At 34.1% G+C, this 20,320-nt stretch overlaps 1 protein-coding gene across 1 annotated transcript; it reads left to right on the top strand.

Moving 5' to 3' along the window:
* Positions 1–218: 218 nt before the first annotated feature.
* LOC133334306 (uncharacterized) lies at positions 219–17,540 on the top strand. Its single transcript, XM_061542596.1, has 4 exons — positions 219–309; positions 14,807–15,374; positions 15,438–15,700; positions 16,973–17,540. The coding sequence occupies exons 1-4, from the start codon at positions 219–221 to the stop codon at positions 17,485–17,487; spliced, it is 1,437 nt and encodes a 478-aa protein (XP_061398580.1). The 3' UTR covers positions 17,488–17,540.
* The last annotated feature ends 2,780 nt before the right edge of the window (positions 17,541–20,320 follow it).

Raw genomic sequence — 20,320 nt, 5'->3', positions numbered from 1 at the left:
CAAAGCCTTCGGTTTGGTGTTTTAATCGTTGTTAAAATTCGGATTTCATTCTGACTCTTGTACATCCCGATTTGCTCACGCTCACGTTTTTCTTGTTATTTTTTTATCTGAAAATACGCCATTCTAAAGATGGTTTTAATATTATTTATGGTTATGTATATTTTTTCCATTAAATCTGAATACACTCTACAAAATGTCCGACCCAAGAACAATAGAAAATGCGAAACATTTTGCATGCAACTTCAGTATTAACCATTGAAAATGCGATTCTACACGAATCGTCGTCTACAAATTGCCGCATAAGTGATTGTAAGTGTAACGTAACGAACAAACGAAGAGTGAGAGAGAAGCGTAAGAGTACGACACGTTAATGGGTAATGAGTTCAGTTCACCTTAAAAAGTGCCAAGAAAATTGCTGTGTAAATTATGTCGCTGTCGATGCCAATGTACCATCATCATCGTCATCTTGTTGTTGGTGGTGGTGTTGCCTCGTTTCAATGAAGTCGCAACTCGCAACTCACATAAAAAAAGTAAAGAAGTAAGACGAAGTAGAAACCGATTACGTGATAATGGATTTTACTGACCAGTATCCATAATGGTGCTTGATGTATTTGTGGTAGTGTTTTACATGCAATGACTGGAATTGTATAGAAGCACAGCACGATATAAAGAATTGTATTTCATGGCGAGAAAAGTGAGATGCCAAAGTGAATCGAAATGTAAATTGAGAATGGTGAAATTAATGTCTCAATGGCGCCCACTAATTAACTAGGCAAATGTGAGGGGTCTGTATTGAACTTGAATTATTGTTTGGTTAGCAATTTTGTGGTCTCAAAGTGTGTGTTTCGAGGAGGCGAAAGGAGTGTCATTCCCAAAAAAAAAAATTTATTAGACTCTAGTCTTAATTGATCTGCTGAAGCTGAGTCTATTTCAATATATCATTACCGGTAGAATTATCGTGGTATCCGATGAATCAATAAAACATTATTTTTATCTTCGTAAATATAGTTCGGAATAGAACAAAGACGAATGGTTAGATGATGTGTGTGGATTAACTGATGTTAAGTAAGGTCAACACGAAGGACAATTACCAAATCCTCTAAAATCCTGTAAATAATTTTAGAATGTTATCGATCTTTTAAGAATATTATCCATAACTATACACGCATTTTCATATAAAAGTGCGAAGAAAATACAAGAAGTCGCTAGTCCGGCCAATAGGAACATCTACAATGCAATCGACTTCAACCGGATCGATGTCAACAGAATGAAATATGCCCTCAACTTTCTGGAAAGGAGTCAGCTTGTGGAAAATTGAATAGTGGAGTAATATCGGGAGTGCAACGAGGAACTTCACTTCATACTTAGAAGCAAAAGCCTACACTCTGCAGCTTTGCTGAAGCTGCGAGATGGAGGAATTCTATACGATGAAGATGACCGGCTGATGTACTACCATCGGAGGTACCACCGACTTGATGCCAATATTGAGCCTGTATATAGCACAGCTCAATAAAACAGAAATTGTAAATAATTTAGTTGTAAGTTTCGATTTAAGGTAGTTTTTAATTAATTTATGTTTGGCCTGTTTTTTTTTTAATTTTTAATAGGAAAGCTCACCTCTAGTTAAAAATTGTGTAACTACAACCCTGTAAATAATTTTTTAATTTTATCGATCTTTTAAGAATATTATCGACAACAATAAACACATTTTATAACCAAGGAAAAGAGATTAAAAGACCGAAGAAAATACATGAAGTCAATCGTCCGGCTAATAGGAAAATCTACAATGTAATCGACTTAACCCGGATCGATGTCTACATGAAGAAAAATGCTCTCAACTTCCTGGAAAGGAGTCAGCTTGTGGAAAATTTAATTGTGGAGTAATATCAGTATGGAGTGAACGAGGAACTTCACTCCATACTTAGAAGAAAAACCCAACCCCCTGCAGATTTGTTGAAGCTGCGAGATGGAGGAATTCTATACGATGAAGATTACCGGCTGATGTACTACCATCGGAGGTACCACAATAAAATATAAATTGTAAGTTTCGATTTAAGATAGTTTTAACTTAATTCAAGTTTGGCCTCTTAAGTGGGTCACTATTCCTGAACTTTGTAGAGCAGCTATTAGTTCAAATGGTAGTAGTTTCGGCTACGGAAACGTGCAGAGTTTAGTCTGTGGGGGACCACTCGCGAACTGGCAAGCTTGTGGAGTAATTGTTTAATGGGGTGAGATGCACCAATATCGTGAGATGTTGGTGGTCACTTTTGCTTTGAAAGGGGATACTTCCAGCGATTGTTTCATTGTAGAGAGCCTGTTCTAATGGTAGTCGCTTTAGTTATGAAGCTGGGCAGAGGCTATAGTCAGAGAGTGATCAGTCGCGAACTGTTTGGAGTTCTACTGGTAATTGCTGCGGCTATGAACCTGACTGAATGTTTCGATAGCAGGGGTGTCAGGGCCCCTAGGTCTGTTGATCTAGCCTGGCAGTTGGTGTTGGACCTTCGGGGAGCATCGTGCTGAAGGTTGGTTATACCCAAATCGCAGGTAGAGCTGTGGCTCGGTGTGGAATTGCATTACAACCGGGGGCCTGACCCATAGAAAGCAGGAGTTTTATGTTCGCTTCGTTGCTCATCCAAGCTCGGTGTGGAGTTGCATTATAACAGGGTGCCTGTCCCATAGAAAGGCAGGAGTTTTATGTGGGCTCCGTTCCTCATCCAAGCAGGTGATCGCATCCAAATACATGTGATCGATTGGTGCTCGCATTTCGGTGTGGGGCGTTGATTGATGCTTTGTATTGACTGGTGTTTACAACACCGTGGGGTATGACCGCAAGGTAGGTACGTACGTATTCTAAGAATCTCTGTAGGTATTAAGTATACTGAACAACTGAAATAAATTTGAAAGAAGAAGTCGCTTATTCCGCAATCTCCATTCAATCACAATACATCATAGTACCCATCTGATAAAAGAATAAAGGGTGAAGCACATACGAGGATTTAGGCCTGGCCTGTTAAGTTGGCTTTGTATTAAATGCCAATTTATAAAGGAATATCAGAGTCAAACTTGAATTCGAACGCCGTTCTTTTACAATAAATGTAGACAACTTAACATGCCAATCCTGAAGTTCTGCTATGTATTTTCCCCTTAAATTACCTAAAGCGGCTCATTTTGTAATCTCCATTAAAAAATGATACATTGTATCCATCTGATAAGATTGCGCAGAGTAGTAATAACGTTTTTGTTTTAAAACAACCAAAACCCTCGCTTTTATTGATGAATCGCTGCAAATTGCGAAGCAAGGTCCTTTCGCAGACAGCAGCAGCAAAAAAAAAAAAAAAAAAAAAAAAAATTGGGCTTGCTTCATTGACAACCAATGTTTAGTTGCTTTATTCACGTCCGACGTGGGGCCTGCTTCATTGACAACCCAAGTAGAGCCTAAGTAGAGTCCGATTTCTTGCTTTATTGAAACCCCAAGTTGACCTGCTTTATTGGCGCCCAACGTGGAGCTAGATTCATTTAACCCCAAAGTTGAGCTGCTTTATTGACGTCCATCGTGGGGCCAGCTTCATTGAAACCCAAAGCCGAACTGCTTTATGTTCTAATAATACTTTTCCTAAGTAGAGCCCTTTTTCCTTTTGAAATATGCCTCTATTCCGGACACATCACTTTTTGGTTAGGAAGAAGGGGTAATGAAACTTAATTCGGTTCTGGGTAGATATTATTTGTATACAAGGAAAACTTCATATATAAGGATGCGCGTAGATTGCCGGACGGAACATAAAGAGACAACAAAGAACTAATACCCAATTCTACTCATAATGATCTTCTGGATAGAACTTTTTTAAGTATTTCGATTTAAAAATATATTATGTATACTGTAAAACAGAAATAATTTTCTAAATAAATGACAATATGGAAATAAATAGAAACAAGAAGATCATTCCGCAATCTCCATTCAAACAAAATACATTATATCCATGTTATAAGATTGTGCTGAGTAAGAATAAATTACCTAAAGCGGCTCATTTCGCATTCTCCATTCAAATACGATACATAGTATCCATCTGATAAGATTGCTCGGAGTAGTAATAAAGTGTTCATTTCAAAACACCCAGAAACCCTCGCTACAAATTGCGAAGCAAGTCCGATTCGCAGAATCCAACATAAACAATTTTTTATTGGCGCCCAAAGTGGGGTCTGCTTCATGTTTCATTGACGTCCCAGGTGGGACCTCCTTCATTGAAACCCAAAGTTGGCGCCCAACGTGAAGTCACCTAGGGATCAAACTTTGAGATAGTATAAACTTCTCTGTCGTCATAATTTTTAATCTCTATGACTTCCAGGTGTTTCAAACGGAATGACAAACTTAATACATCATCCTACCTAGGCTCTTATCGATCTGGCACCTCTGTGAGTGCTGTCTAACGTACCCATGTTCCGTTTACTAATTGTTATATGACTCTAATGGAATTATGCATTGAATAAGTATGTATTGTCTTTTCGCGCTGTTGTTGTTGTTACATTTCTTCATCAGCCTTTTGCATACTTATGAGAAGATGGTCAAGTTCGAAGTGAATGCCATGCAAGAGGTTAGGTGGAGAGGTGGGTATGAACACCTGTTGGAACGTGCCTATAACGATAAGCCGTTACTGGATGGATGGCTGCCTGGTTGGTATGCATGCTAATGCTGCTATCAAACAAATAAGGCTTAAAAAAAGAAACCACCATCAAACCAATCAATGGGGTTGTAATCAAACATGTTCGCAGTTATTTGGTGTGTGTGAAGTGAAAATATAGATCTCAAGGTAATGGGAAAAATGAAAACAAATAACATTTCAACAGCGAGCGCATGCTCGCCTGCCTAGCCAAGCCTCTGTGGTGTTTGTTTGATGATGGCTTGGTATGTTCCAACATTCAACACTTCTGGTTGGAAACCTCTGCAACATTACATGTTTTCTTCGTGGTGTTTGGCCCCACATAACAATGTCTTTGACTATCAATATCAGCATTTGATCGCCACAATTCGATTTAGTTTTAATTCTCGACGCGAAGCGTCTTAACGTGTCTTCGCTCGCTCGCTCATTCATTCGTCTGCTAATTGACCAATAAAAAAATTCAAGAAAAAAAGCCCAAAAGCCAAGAAATCCAGATCTTAGTGACTAATAGTAAAAAAAAACAACAACAAAAACTATCAAAGAAAAAAAGTGAAATTCAATTTCAAAGTCAACGCTTATTTTCGTGGATAAAACGCTGATCTTTGGCTTTATCCGAGTGCCGTGTGTGCGTACGTGCGTGTGTGTGTGTTTTAGGTAATAATGAAGAACTAAAATTGAACTAAATCTCTGATGAGAAAAACAAATAAAAAACAAGATGACTCTATGAATGAATTTCGAAAAAGAAAAAAACAATAACAACAAACAAAACACAACCTTACATAATAACTGACTTTCTTTTCCCAAAAAAAAAAATCTCAATTTTTTTAACGATTACATGAGATCCATGTGAAGATACGTGATGATGACTGTTTGCCAGTACCATTATTAACGTCACTATGACAGTAATGATGCCCACTTGAAATGTCCATTTGTGTGTGCCTTGTGGAATGACAAGTTCCGGTTCCAATTGTTATATTTGTTACATAAAAAATTTGGGTCGTTTAAGCCAAATGGAGATGGAGAAGATAAGATGGTGGTTTTCAAACATTGGCCCAGACTTGGCAACCGGTTCAGATTAAGTGAAAATTGTTTAATTGTTTTACGTTTTTTTTAATCATCATATCATCATATCATGGTCATTGACTGACAGCTGGTTTGTTTAAGATTTGGTAGTGAATGTTTTGTCTTTAAAAAAAATGACACGAGAAACTTCGAGACCATGGCATAATTATTATGTTCGAGACCTTCAATTTGAAAAGAAATTTTAGAGTTGCACATAATATTATTAATATACCCTGAAGGAATAAAAAAATTCAAACAGGAAACATTACTCTTCAAAATTAACTTCCTGTGGAATTCTCAATTTCAAAAACCTTCTATACGAGGTTTTCAAATTCTATGTGCAGGTCTGATTGGTTTAAGAAGAAAAATTTCTCCCCCTTCTTTAGTGGACTTAAACATAAGTCCGATTGAACCATTTGTGTTTTCTAGTAATACTTTTCTTAAGTAGGAGTTTTTATCCTTGGGAAATAAATCCTTTAAAGAAATATATATACATTTAAAAAATATCTGTATCCTACAGGACACCTTTTGTACAAATTTGCAAAATAAATTAAAAATATACACCATAAAATAATTTTCCAATTCAATCCGAAATTGTACATAATCGGAAATTACGAAACTCTCTTATGAATTTCTACAAATTGCGAAGCAAGGCCGTTGCACAGATATCAAAAATATTCAATGTTTCATTGGCGCCCAACTTGGGACCTGCTTTATTGAAATTCAAATTCGAGTTGCTTTATTGGCGGCCAACCTGGGATGTGCTTCATTGACAACCCAAAGTCGAGCTGCTTTATGTTCTAATAATACTTTTCCTAAGTAGAGCCCCTTTACCTTTTGAAATATTGTCTCTATTCCGGACACACTACTTTTTGGTTAGGAAGAAGGAATATTATTTTGTACAGAAAGTATACATCTTATTTAAAGATGTGCGTAGATTGTCGGACAGGAAATAGATCTATTACCCAATCAAACTCATAGATGATCTTCTGGATGGAACTTTTTTTACGTAACTCGATTTAAAGAATCGATTTTTATCGATATCTATAAAAAAAATTTTTAAAGTTCTCATTTTCAAGTTACACTTAGGGATCAAACATTGAGTTATTTCATTAGCGCCCAATTTAGGACCTGTTTCATTAAAATTCAAAGTCGAGTTGCTTTATTGGCGGGCAACCTGACACCTGCTTCATTGGCAACCAAACTGCTTTATGTTCTAATAATACTTTTCCTAAGTAGAGCCCCTTTTCCTTCCGAAATATGCCTCTATTCCGAACACACCACTTTTTGGTTAGAAAGAAGGCTAGTGACACTTGATTCTGTTCCGGGTAGTTATTATTTTGTACAGAATGAAGACATGTTATTTAAAGATGTGCATAGATTGTCGGATAGAACATAGAACTATTACCCAATCACACTCATAGATGATCTGCTGGATAGAACTTTTTATGTAATTCGATTTAAAAAAATATATGTTTTCATATCTATAAAAATGTTCTAAAGTTCCCTTTTTCAAGTTATACATAGGGATCAAACAATGATACCTATGTATAACTCTCCGTCGGCATAATTTTTAATCTCTATAACATTTAGGTGTTTCAAACGGAACGCCAAAACATAATTCCCAAGCTTTTATCGATGTGGTACCTCCGTGAGTGCTGTTTAACGTACCCATGTATGTCAAACAGCATATATATACATATACAATATATATGGGAGCTATATCTAAATTTGAACCGATTTTCCCGAAACTCACCAATCATCATTCTAGTCTCAATTCAGTATGCTATGCCAAATTTCGTGCAAATCGAAGGATATAAAGGAACTTGGATGCATCATTTACATAAAATCGGACGAAAATATATATGGGGGCTATATCTAAATCTGAACCGATTATCCCGAAATTCACCACTCATCATTCTAGACATAATTCTGTATGCTAACCAAATTTCATGCAAATCGAAAGATACATAGGGACTTTGGTGTTCCAATTATCTTAAATCGGACGAAAATATACATTGGAGCTATATCGAAATCTGAACCGATTTTCACGAAACTTAACAGACATCACTCTAGTACGCTATGCCCAATTTCGTGCAAATCATAAGATGTGTAGGTACTTTGGTGCACCATTTATCTTAAATCGGATGAAAATATATATGGGAGCTATATCTAAATCTGAACCGATTTTCATGAAATTTAACACACATCTTTCAAGACTTAATTCAGTATACTATGTCAAATGTCGTGCAAATCGAAATATATATAGGGACTTTGGTGCACCATTTATTTTAAATCGGACGAAAATATATATATGGGAGCTATATCAAAATCTGAACCGATTTTCACGAAATTTAACACACATCATTCTACTCTTATTTCAGTGCGTTGTGTCAAATTTCGTGCTAATCGAAAGATATATAGGGACTTTTGTGCCCCATTTACTATAAATCGGACGAAAATATATATGGGAGCTATATCTAAATCTGGACCGATTTTCCTGAAATTCATCACTCATTATTCTAGACATATTTCAGTACGCTATGTCAAATTTCGTGCGAATCGAGGGATATAAAGCGACTTTGGTCCACTATTTCCACAAAATTGGACGTATATATATAGGGGAGATATATCTAAATCTGAACCGATTTTTCCCAATTTATTAGGGTTCGTCCATGGGCCAAATAAGTAAGCTGTGCCAAATTTCATCTAAATCGGATCATAAATGCGACCTGTACATTGTTTACAATTAAACATCTACAGACGGACAGACGGTCAGACGTACATTTATAAATCGACTCAGAAAGTGATTCTGTGCTTATTCTCAAAAGGAACCATGTGTCCCTCTCGTTTCCTTTTGCATGTTACAAACATATGGACAAAGACATAATACCCTTTACCACAGTGTGGTGAAGGGTATAATAACGCGTACATAAAAAATGTTGCCAACAGTAAAAACTTTTTGCGATTTTTTCTATTCAATATGATGTGTATGGAATGCCATCAATTTTTTTTTTTAATTTAAATTTGAAAAATTTATTTTTTGCCGCTAAAAATGCTTTCTCAAACAACAGTGAATAATTTACAATATAAAAAATAACGTTATATCCTCATATAGCTTTCAAAAATATAAAAATATGAGTGTTTACCTTTCAAAGTCTTTTATACGTTGGCAGTTCGGAAAGTTCTTAGCCTAGCTCAAAAAGCGCGGTATAAAGAGAAATAAGTTAAGTGTTTTGGTTTTGTTTCGATCTGGCAACTCCTTTATATAGAAACAGGTGTTCAAAAAAGACACATCCGCAATTTTTCCTTTCCAAACTGTCTTCGTATTAAGAATTTCGATAAGTAACAACTAATAAACCTTTTACATTTTTTTCAAGAAATCCAAAGCATCAATATTCCATTTATATAAAATCATAGAAATATTTAGGAAGGTCGTCTATCTATAAAACGACATTTTTTTAAGATGGTGAAATTGTTTAATTAATTATACAATTTAGTAAATCAAACAAACCCCAAAAAAAATTCCCCAATCTCTCTAATTTGTCATCCATTTCCAATAACGGCTTAAAATAAAATCAATCAAATAATGCAAATGAATAGATCTTCCCCTCCCCCTCTATTTTTGCATCTCCGATGCATCACCATGGCTACACATCATTAACTCGTCGTTATTATGAAATCATTTTATTCGGAATGTTTGGCATTATTAAACATAATGATAATCGGTCGGTTGGTCGTTTGTTTTGTTTATTTTAAATAAATATATATTTTTTGTCTACTTCGGCTTCTTCTCCCCTCTGATATTGTTGCTTGGGATTATATCGATTTCACAAAAATTAGCATTCATTAATAATTAATCGTTTACGAAAATAGAAAGTGTTTTTTATTCACGTGGTGGTGATGGCGGTAGTAGTGTCGGTGATGCTGCAGACGTTTAAGGGGGGTTTTGGATTTCATCGATGACAAACCTGAGGAATTCCATCTGAAATATACATTTTTTTCAAATTGAATTGTGTTGAATCAACAACCACACAGACAACCAAAATGTAACAATTAATTGTGTACACATACATCGATATATGTATGTGTGTGTGTGTGAATGTGCATATTATTTAAATATACCGCTATTTAAATGAGTCGTATTTCAAAGATGACATGATAAATGTTTAAATGATTTTATCTGGATTGACAACATACTTTTCAACATCATTTGCAAACAACCCACATAAATTATAGGTTATTGCTGTGGATGTTATTACATAAGTAAGGTATTTGGTAAGAGCTATGTAAGTAGAGGAAGTCATAATAGGTATTTCGAAGCAATCTTCAGGCGTGTACTTTTTTGAAGCGGATTTTCTAATATTTATTTTTTCAAGTGGAAAAACTGGATTTTAAAAAAAAATATTTTCATTAAGTCGTGGATTTAAAAAATATTTTTTCAAGGCGTGGATTTTTCAAAAAAATAATTTTTAAGGCGTGGATTTAAAAAAAAAAAACATTTTTTCAAGGCGTAGATTTTTTAAAAAATATTTTTTCAAGGCCTGGATTTTTTAAAAAATATTTTTTTCAAGGCCTGGATTTTAAAAAAAAAAAAAATTTTCAAGTTACCGTAAGTCGTGTATTTTTTAAAATATATTTTAAGGCGTAGGTTTTTATACCCTTCACCACACTGTGGTACAGGGTGTTATGTCTTTGTGCATATGTTTGTAACAGGCAAAAGGAATCGAGATAGACCCATGGTTCCTTTTGAGAATATGCATAGAATCACTTTCTGCGTCGAATTATGCAAGTCCGTCTATCCGTCCGTCCGCCGATGTATTTTTGTGAACAAAGTATAGGTCGGATTTATGATCCGATTTGGATGAAATTTGGCATAGGTCTCTTATTTGGCCCAAGGACGAACCCTATTGAAATTGGGAAAAAATCGGTTCAGATTTAGATATAGCTTTCATATATATATTTTCCCGATTTACGGACTTTAGTCCCTGACAATCTTTCGATTGCCACGAATCTTGCCATAGCGTAATGAAATAGATCTAGAATGATGTGTGCTAACTTTCGTGAAAATCGGTTCAGATTTAGATATAGCACCCATATATATTTTCATCCAATTTAATGTAAATGGTGCAACAAAGTCCTTAAATATCTTTCTATTTTCGCGAAATTTAGCACATCGTACTGAATTGAGTCTATAATAACGTGTGCTAAATTTCGTGAAGATCGGTGCAGATATAGATATAGCTTCCATATATATTTTCGTCCGATTTAATGTCAAAGTCCCTATATATCTTCCGATTTTTACGAAATTTGGCACAGCGTATTCAGTTTAGTCTAGAATGGTGTGTGTTAAGTTTCGTGAAAATCGGTTCAGATTTAGATATAGGTCCCATATATATTTTCGTCCGATTTAAGGCAAATGGTGCACCAAAGTCCCTATACATCTTTCGATTTGCACGAAATTCGGCACAGCGTAATGCATTAGGTATAGAATGATGTGTGTTAAGTTTCCTGAAAATCGGTTCATATTTCGATATAGCTCCCATATATATTTTCGTCCGATTTCATGTAAATGGTGAACCAAAGTCCCTAAATATTTTTCGATTTGCACGAAATTTGGCATATCGTACTGAATTGAGCCTGCCAAGTTTCGTGAAAATCGGTCTAGATTTAGATATAGCTCCCATAAATATTTTCGTCCGATTTAAGGTAAATTGAGTACCAAAGGCCCTATATATCCTTCGATTTGCACGAAATTTGGTATAACGTACTAAATTAAGTCTAGAATGATGAGTGCTAAGTTGCGGGAAAATCGGTTCATATTTAGATATAGCTCCCATATACAGTTTCGTCCAATTTAATGTAAATGGTGCACAAAAGTCTCTAAATATTTTTCGATTTGCACAAAATTTTGCATAGCGTTCTGAATTAAGCCGAGAATGAAGTTTCGAGAAAATCGGTTCAGATTTAGATGGAGCTCCCATATATATTCTCGTCATATTTAAGGTATATTGAGAACCAAAGGCCCTATATATCCTTCGATTTGCACGAAATTTGCCATAACGTACTGAATTGAGCCTAGAGTGATGTCGGTCAAGTTTCGTGAAAATCGGTCAAGGTTTAGATATAGCTTCCATATATAGTTTCGTCCGATTTCATGTAAATGGTGCACCAAAGTCCCTAAATATCTTTCGATTTGCAAGAAATTTGGCATGGCGTAATGAATTAGGTCTAGAGTGATGTCGGTCAAGTTTCGTGGAAATCGGTTCAGATTAAGATATAGCTTCTGACCAAATTAAACATTTTAGTATCGGTTGCAGAATGACATGGTTATGGATCCAATTTCATGTTACTGGTCCTTTGAAAATGCGACATATGTTAGGGTTCATCTGTTGAATATACCCAAAGTTGTGAAGGTTATCATATAGTCGGTCCCGTCCGACTTTACTACTTTCCTTACTGGATTTCAAGCTACCTTAAGGCATGGATGTTTTAAAAAAAATATTTTTTCAAGCTGCCTTTCGGCATGAATTTTTTAAGAAATATTTTTTCAAGTTCAGTTTCAATTTCATACTTGTAAGACTCCATCATAGGTCTGCCCACTTTTCATTATCCCACCTCCCCTATCATGGCCCCACTGTAGGCTACCCATAAAAACAATGGAACTTCAAACTTGTTCGCATGTCAATATTTAATACCCAACAGTGTTGTGTTGTTAACGTAATAACAGCCAACATTTTTTATTTGGTTTTCTGGGTTAAAAAATACTTTCTTCCGTTAGAGTTGAAAACAAAGCAGACCACAACAATAACAAAAAATATGAAAAGAAGAAGAACCCAGGGAAGGAGAAATATGAAGTGCAAAGTATCACCAAAACAAACAAAAGTCGAAAAAAATTTCACCAACAAAAATTTTATTTTTGTTAAAAACAGAGTTCCAAAAAAAAAAAACTTACGCATTCTTTAGGTTTGTGGTTAGACTAGTTTAGAGGGGGACTAGAAGGGGAAGCAGCAAAAAATGTGTTGATGGTAGAGATTTTCAACAAGTTGAAATATTTTTTGTTTTGTCGAAGTTCTGCTCAACTATATTTCACACATTTCTGATTTGGACTCTAATTTTTTGTGTTGGCTCCCCCCTTCGCTCCCACCCACTCCTCCATTTGTTCAATAAATAAAATACCACTCTTCTTTATTGATGAATATTCATTTCTAATTTAACCTCAATTAGGTAACACCAAATTTGGTTAAGACCTTTCAACACAAAAAAAATATTATTTTTTTCGTTACGACGTGACCACAATTAGTGAGTGAGATTTCGGTGGGGGGCTTTGGAATTCTTGCAGCTGATTGGCTTCCCATAATAATTTCACTATCATTTTGAATTTCCATACATCTATTTATTTGATTGCTTTAAATATGTAAATATTGATTTAAGTTATGGATATTCGGCATGGTCATTGTTGTTGGCATTGGCCGTTGGTTGTTGTTGTTGTTGTTGTTGTTGCAACAGAAAGGTGAAATTGAGGTTTCCGGCAGACTTGTTTAAATTTGACGCACAACTGTTGTTGGGGTACCTAATTTGGGGTCTCACATTTTTTTTTTGGTATTGACATATCGGTGATTCTTCATTTGGCATATTTTCCAAAGTGACTATTTTTTGATAAAAAAGTGAAATTTTTTCACAATACAATTTTGGCACATAGTTTTGAAAAAAGTGGTTTTCAAATAACTCCAAGGCGGGGGTTTTTAAAACAAAATATTTTTCGAATTAGATATTTTTTAAAATATTTGTCCACACTGTGGTACAGGTTATTATGTCTTTGTGCATATGTTTGTAACAGGCAAAATGAAGTTTCCTGAAAATCGGTTCAGATTTAGATATAGCTTCCATATATATTTTCGTCCGATTTAATGTAAATGGTCCACCAAAGTCCCTATACATCTTTCGATTTGCTCGAAATTTGGCACATCGTACTGAATTGCGCCTAGAATGATGTGTGTTAAGTTTCCTGAAAATCGGTTCAGATTTCGATATAGCTCCCATATATATTTTCGTCCGATTTAATGTAAATGGTCCACCAATGCTCCTATATATCTTTCGATTTGCACGAAATTTGGCACAGCGTAATGAATTAGGTCTAGAATGATGTCTGCCAAGTTTCGTGAAAATCGGTCCAGAGTTAGATATAGCTCCCATATATATTTTCGTCCGATTTAATGTAAATGGTCCACCAAAGTCCCTAAATATCTTTCGATATGCACGAAATTTGGCACAGCGTAATGAATTAGGTCTAGAATGATGAGTGTTAAGTTTCCTGAAAATCGGTTCAGATTTCGATATAGGCCCCATATATATTTTCGTCCGATTTCATGTAAATGGTGCACCAAAGTCCCTATAACTTTCGATTTGCACAAAATTCGGCACAGCATACTGAATTGCGCCTAGAATGATGTGTGTTAAGTTTCGTGAAAATCGGTTCAGATTTAGATATAACTCCCATATATATTTTCGTCCGATTTCATGTAAATGGTGCACCAAAGTCCCTATATATCTTTCGATTTGCATGAAATTTGGCACAGCGTAATGAATTAGGTCTAGAATGATGAGTGTTAAGTTTCCTGAAAATCGGTTCAGATTTCGATATAGTTCCCATATATATTTTCGTCCGATTTAATGTAAAGGGTCCACCAAAGTCCCTATATATCTTTCGATTTGCAAGAAATTTGGCACAGCGTAATGAATTAGGCATGGAATGATGTGTGTTAAGTTTCCTGAAAATCGGTTCAGATTTAGGTATAGCTTCTGTATCTGACCAAATGAAAAATGTTGTATCGGTTGCAGAATGACATGGTTATGGATCCAATTTCATTTTACTGGTCCTTTAGAAATGCGACGTCTGTTAGGATTCATCTGTTGAATATACCCAAAGTGGTCGGTCCCGTCCGACTTTATTGCTTTCCTTACTGGTTTAAAAATATTTTTAAAGAAAACAACTCATAATGCGCAGATCTGAGTTTTCTTCATTAAATAGTCCTCTATGAAATCGGAATTTAATTGAAACTCTTCCTCTCCTTTATTTCCAGTTTAAGTTTCCCTGCTAAGAAAGAAAATGCGAAGCTCCTTTATTATCCTCTGCCTAGCGGCAGTGTGCCTCATTGGTAGCTGCCATGCTGCATCCTACAAACGTGGTGATAAAATTTCCGAACATTTCAAACAACTGGATTTGGCACCCGAAGAAATTGATCCGAATGTAGCGCCACTGGATAGTGAAAATGAAATTATTTTCGATAGCGAAGTTGTCGATCAAGCTGAAGAAGAAGCTGTTGCTGCTGCCGCAGCTATTACCGAAAGTTCAGTTGTCGAAGAGGCAGCCCAATCGGTGGCTACCACAGTTGCTCCGGTTACTGCTGCCCAAACTGCTGCCGCCGCACCTGCCACTGAAGCCCCTGTAAAGGTCGAAGAAGAATCTACCAGCCCCTTGGCCAAATACTGTAAATGTAGCGGTAACCACTGCGATTGTTGCCGTAACTTCAATTTGCCCTTCATTCCCGTCAAGGGACCCGGTTGTGCCCGCATGAGCTATTTGGGTAATGAGAAAATGTCTGTCAGCTTGAAATATGGTGATTTGACATTGGTCTCCAGAACTGTATCGAGTAAGTGGATTTATTGCGATTTTTTTCGACAGAAATAGAATTAATTATTTTCGGAAATTTTAGGCAGACGTGCCCGCCCCATTTGTGTTGGTCTTCCCGGTGGCTATTCCCAATTCTGTGGCCGCATTTATGGTCTCTCTAAGGCCAGTGAAAACTTCAAGGCCTGTCTAGGTTTTGAATTGCGTGCCGATGATGAAGTTGAGGCTGCTCTCCGCGTATCCTGTTTCAAATTTGGGGCCGATGGTTTGAAGGTTGCCGATGCCGAACCCTTGCCAAGTGAAGCTGTTAAACAAGAGGAGGATGATGATGATGATATCTTCGGTTTTGGAGGTAAGGTCTAATTTCAAAATAAAAATTTTTCATAGAAAAAATTTCATAGTGAAATTTTTATTTATAGTGAAATTTTTATAGAAAAAATTTTATAGTGAAATTTTTATAGAAAAATTTCATAGTGAAATTTTCATAGAAAAATTTCATGGTGAAATTTTCATAGAAAAATTTCATGGTGAAATTTTCATAGAAAAATTTCATAGTGAAATGTTTATGAAAAAAACAATCATAGTGAAATTTTCATAACAAAATTTTCATTGTGAAATTTTTATAGGAAAAATTTCATAGTGACATTTTTATGAAAAAAAATTCATAGTGAAATTTTCATAACAAAAATTTCATAGTGAAATTTTCATAACAAAAATTTCATAGTGAAATTTTCATAGCGAAATTTTTATAGAAAAAATTGCATAGTGAAATTTTTATAGAAAAAAATTTCATAGTGAAATTTTTATAGAAAAAATTTCATAGTGAAATTTTTATAGAAAAAATTTCATAGTGAAATTTTTATAGAAAAAATTTCATAGTGAAATTTTTATAGAAAAAAATTCATAGTGAAATTTTTTATAGAAAAAAATTCATAGTGAAATTTTTTATAGAAAAAAATTCATAGTGAAATTTTTTATAGAAAAAATTTCATAGTGAAATTTTTTATAGAAAAAATTTCATAGTGAAATTTTTTATAGAAAAAATTTCATAGTGAAATTTTTTATAAAAAAAATTTCATAGTGAAATTTTTTATAGAAAAAATTTCATAATGAAATTTTTTATAGAAAAAATTTCATAGTGAAATTTTTTATAGAAAAAATTTCATAGTGAAATTTTTTATAGAAAAAATTTCATAGTGAAATTTTTTATAGAAAAAATTTCATAGTGAAATTTTTTATAGAAAAAAATTCATAGTGGAATTTTTATAGGAACAATTTTTTAGTAAAATTTTTATAAAAACAAAATTCATAGTGAAAATTTTATAGAAAAAATTTCATAGTGAAATTTTTATATAGAAAAAATTTCATAGTGAAATTTTTATATAGAAAAATATTCATAGTGAAATTTTTATATAGAAAAAATTTCATAGTGAAATTTTTATAGAAAAAAATTTCATAGTGAAATTTTTATAGAAAAAAATTTCATAGTGAAGTCTTATATAGAAAAAATTTCATGGTAAAACTTTTGATAGAAATTTTCATAGTACAAATTTTATAGGGAAATTTACATAGTGAAATTTTTTAATAATTTTTTTCAATGATATTAATATCTGCTCTTTTCCAGCTGGTGACGACGATGAAGACGATTACGATGATGACACCGAAGATGAAGAACCCGAGGAAGCCGATGATGATGACGATGCTGATACCGATTATGCGGATGATGATGCCGATAATGATGAAGCTCCCGCCGATGCCGATTATGGTGGCTTCAGTTTGGCTGGTCTCTTAGATGAATTGGACGATGACGATGATGAAGACGAAAGCAAACCTGTCGTTGCCGTTGCACCCGCCACTGCTGCCCCTATCGATGCCACACGTACCGTTGATGCTGCCCAAAGTAAAGATGAAAAAGGTACCGAAGCTGCCGCTGCCCCCGCTGTAACAGAAATGACCGATGAAGCAGCTGCTGCTGCCACATTGGCCGATACCTTGTCGCCAGCCACCGAAAGCACCACCGCTGCCAAAACGAAAAAAGCTAAGAAAGGCAAAAAGAACAAGAAAAAGAAGGCTGCCGAACCGGAGGGTGGTGATTTCGCTTACGAACTTTTGAATGGCTTGTTGGATTTTTTCAACTAAGCCTGCAACCTGAGGTTGCAGGCATGTTAGGCAATAGTGTAAATACAGTCTTTTGAGAATAGCGAGAATGTCCGCTGCAGGGTGCAAAGAAAAATAGTGAACTTAAAAGAAATTGTTAGTTTTTAAAATAATTTATAGAAAGAATTGAAGAAAACACAAAACTAATTTAATTTAATTTAATTAATTTAAAATGCAAGCTAATTTATTTATTATATAAAAAATAATTTATTTATTTAATAAAAAGAGAAAAAATATAAAAAAACGAATAAACGATTTTATTATAAGAATTGCATGTGCAATTTTCACAAAAAAATTTCATGTGGAATTTTCGTACAAAAAATGTCATTGAAATTTTCATAAAAAAAAATCGTTGAAATTTTCTTAGATAAAATTTCATTGAAATTTTCATAGAACAATTTCATTGACATTTTTTCCTTTGAAAATTTTTCTTGAAAAAATGTCATTGATTTTTTTAGAAAAAATTTCATTGAAATTTTCTAAGAAAAAATGCATTGACATTTGTTTAGAAAAAAAATTCGAAAAAAAAATTTTTGAAAAATTCATTGAAAGTTTTTCTTGAAAAAATGTCATTGATTTTTTTTTTAGAAAAAATTTCATTGACATTTTCTAAGAAAAAAATGTCGATGCAATTTTCTTTGATAAAATTTCATTGAAATTTTCTTAGAAAAAAAGCATTGACTTTTTTTCGAAAAAAATTCGACGAAATTCCTTTATAGACAGTGCAAATCGACTTTGGTGCACCATTTACCTAAAATCGGACGAAAATATATATGCGAGCTATATCGAAATCTGAACCGATTTTTCCGAAACTTACCACACATCATTCTAGACCCAATTCAGTACGATATGCCAAATTTCGTTCAAATCGAAGGATGTATAGGGACTTTGGTGAACCATTTACATTAAATCGGACGAGCTATATCTAAATCCGAACCGCTTTTCACGAAATTAAACACACATCGATGTAGGCTTATTTCGGTACGCTTATTTCGGCAAATTTCGTGGAAATCGAAGGATATATAGGGTCTTTGGTGTACTATTTACTTAAAATCGGACGAAAATATATATGCTAGCTATATCGAAATCAGAACCGATTTTCCCGAAACTTACCACACATCATTCTAGACCCAATTCAGTACGATATGCCAAATTTCGTGCAAATCGAAGGTTGTATAGGAACTTTGGTGAACCATTTACATTAAATCGGACGAGCTATATCTAAATTTGATCCGATTTTCACGAAACTTACCACACATCATTCTAGGCCAAATTCAGTGCGCTGTGCCAAATTTCGTGCAAATGGAAGGATATTAAGGGACTTTGGTGCACTATTTGCATAAAATCGGACGAAAATATATATCTGAACCGATTTTTCCCAATTTCAATAGGGTTCGACCTTGGGCCAAATCCCATCCATTTCGAATCAAAAATGCGGCCTGTAATTTGTTCACAAAAATACATGGACGGACGGACATGCATAAATCGACTCAGAAAGTGATTCTATGCAAAATTCTTAGAAAAATTATCAAAAATTTTCAATGAAATTTTCATAGGAAAGATTTCATGGATTTTTTTTAGAAAAAATTTCAAGTAAATTTTCATAAAAAAATATCAGTTAAAATTTTAAATGAAATTTTCTTAAAAAATTTCATTGAAATTTTCTTAGACAATGTTTCATTGCAATTTTCTTAAACAAAATTTCATGAAATTTTCTTAGACAAAATTTCATTGCAATTTTCTTAGACAAAGTTTCATGAAATTTTCTTAGACAAAATTTCATTGAAATGTTCTTAAACAAATCTTGAAAAATATTCTTTAAAAAATCCACGCCTTGTTTTGAGGTTCTTGAAAAAATATTCTTTAAAAAATCCACGCCTTGTTTTGAGGTTCTTGAAAAAATATTCTTTAAAAAATCCACGCCTTGTTTTGAGGTTCTTGAAAAAATATTCTTTAAAAAATCCACGCCTTGTTTTGAGGTTCTTGAAAAAATATTCTTTAAAAAATCCACGCCTTGTTTTGAGGTTCTTGAAAAAATATTCTTTAAAAAATCCACGCCTTGTTTTGAGGTTCTTGAAAAAATATTCTTTAAAAAATCCACGCCTTGTTTTGAGGTTCTTGAAAAAATATTCTTTAAAAAAATCCACGCCTTGTTTTGAGGTTCTTGAAAAAATATTCTTTTAAAAATCCACGCCTTTGGTCCTTGAAAAAATCTTCTTTTAAAAATCCACGCATTTGGTCCTTGAAAAAAAATTTTCTTTTAAAAATCCACGCCTTGTTTGGTCCTTGAAAACAAATCTTCTTCTAAAAATCCACGCCCTGTTTGGTCCTTGAAAACAAATCTTCTTCTTAAAAAAATCCACGCCTTGTTTGGTCCTTGAAATAAATCTTCTTTTTAAAAAAATTCACGCCTTGTTTGGTCCTTGAAAAAAAATCTTCTTTTAAAAATTCACGCATCGTTTGGTCCTTGAAAAAAATCTTCTTTTAAAAATCCACGCCTTGTTTGGTCCTTGAAAAAAGTCTTCTTTAAAAAATCCACGCCTTGAAAAAAAATCTTCTTTAAAAAACCCACGCTTTCTTGGTGCTTAAAAAAAGTCTTCTTTAAAAAATCCACGCCTTGGTTTGCTCTTGAAAAAAGTCTTCTTTAAAAAATTGTTTTATTAAGAATCTCCAGGATATATTTTATTCCTCCATTCCTTTTAAAAAATATATGTATGTAAGGGTGTTAACAACAAATATGCTAACAAGCATGAACAACTTTTCAAAAAGGCGTGATAGTGATAGTACTGCCACCCACAAGTAGTTCTTTGAAAGT

Source organism: Musca vetustissima, unplaced genomic scaffold (genome assembly GCF_032173495.1).
Source record: "Musca vetustissima isolate MV318-11 ecotype Yass unplaced genomic scaffold, APGP_CSIRO_Mvet_v1 utg12249, whole genome shotgun sequence".
Taxonomy (NCBI): domain Eukaryota; kingdom Metazoa; phylum Arthropoda; class Insecta; order Diptera; family Muscidae; genus Musca; species Musca vetustissima.
The sequence above is the reverse complement of the archived record's forward strand: the minus strand, read 5'-3'. Positions and strand labels throughout refer to the sequence as shown.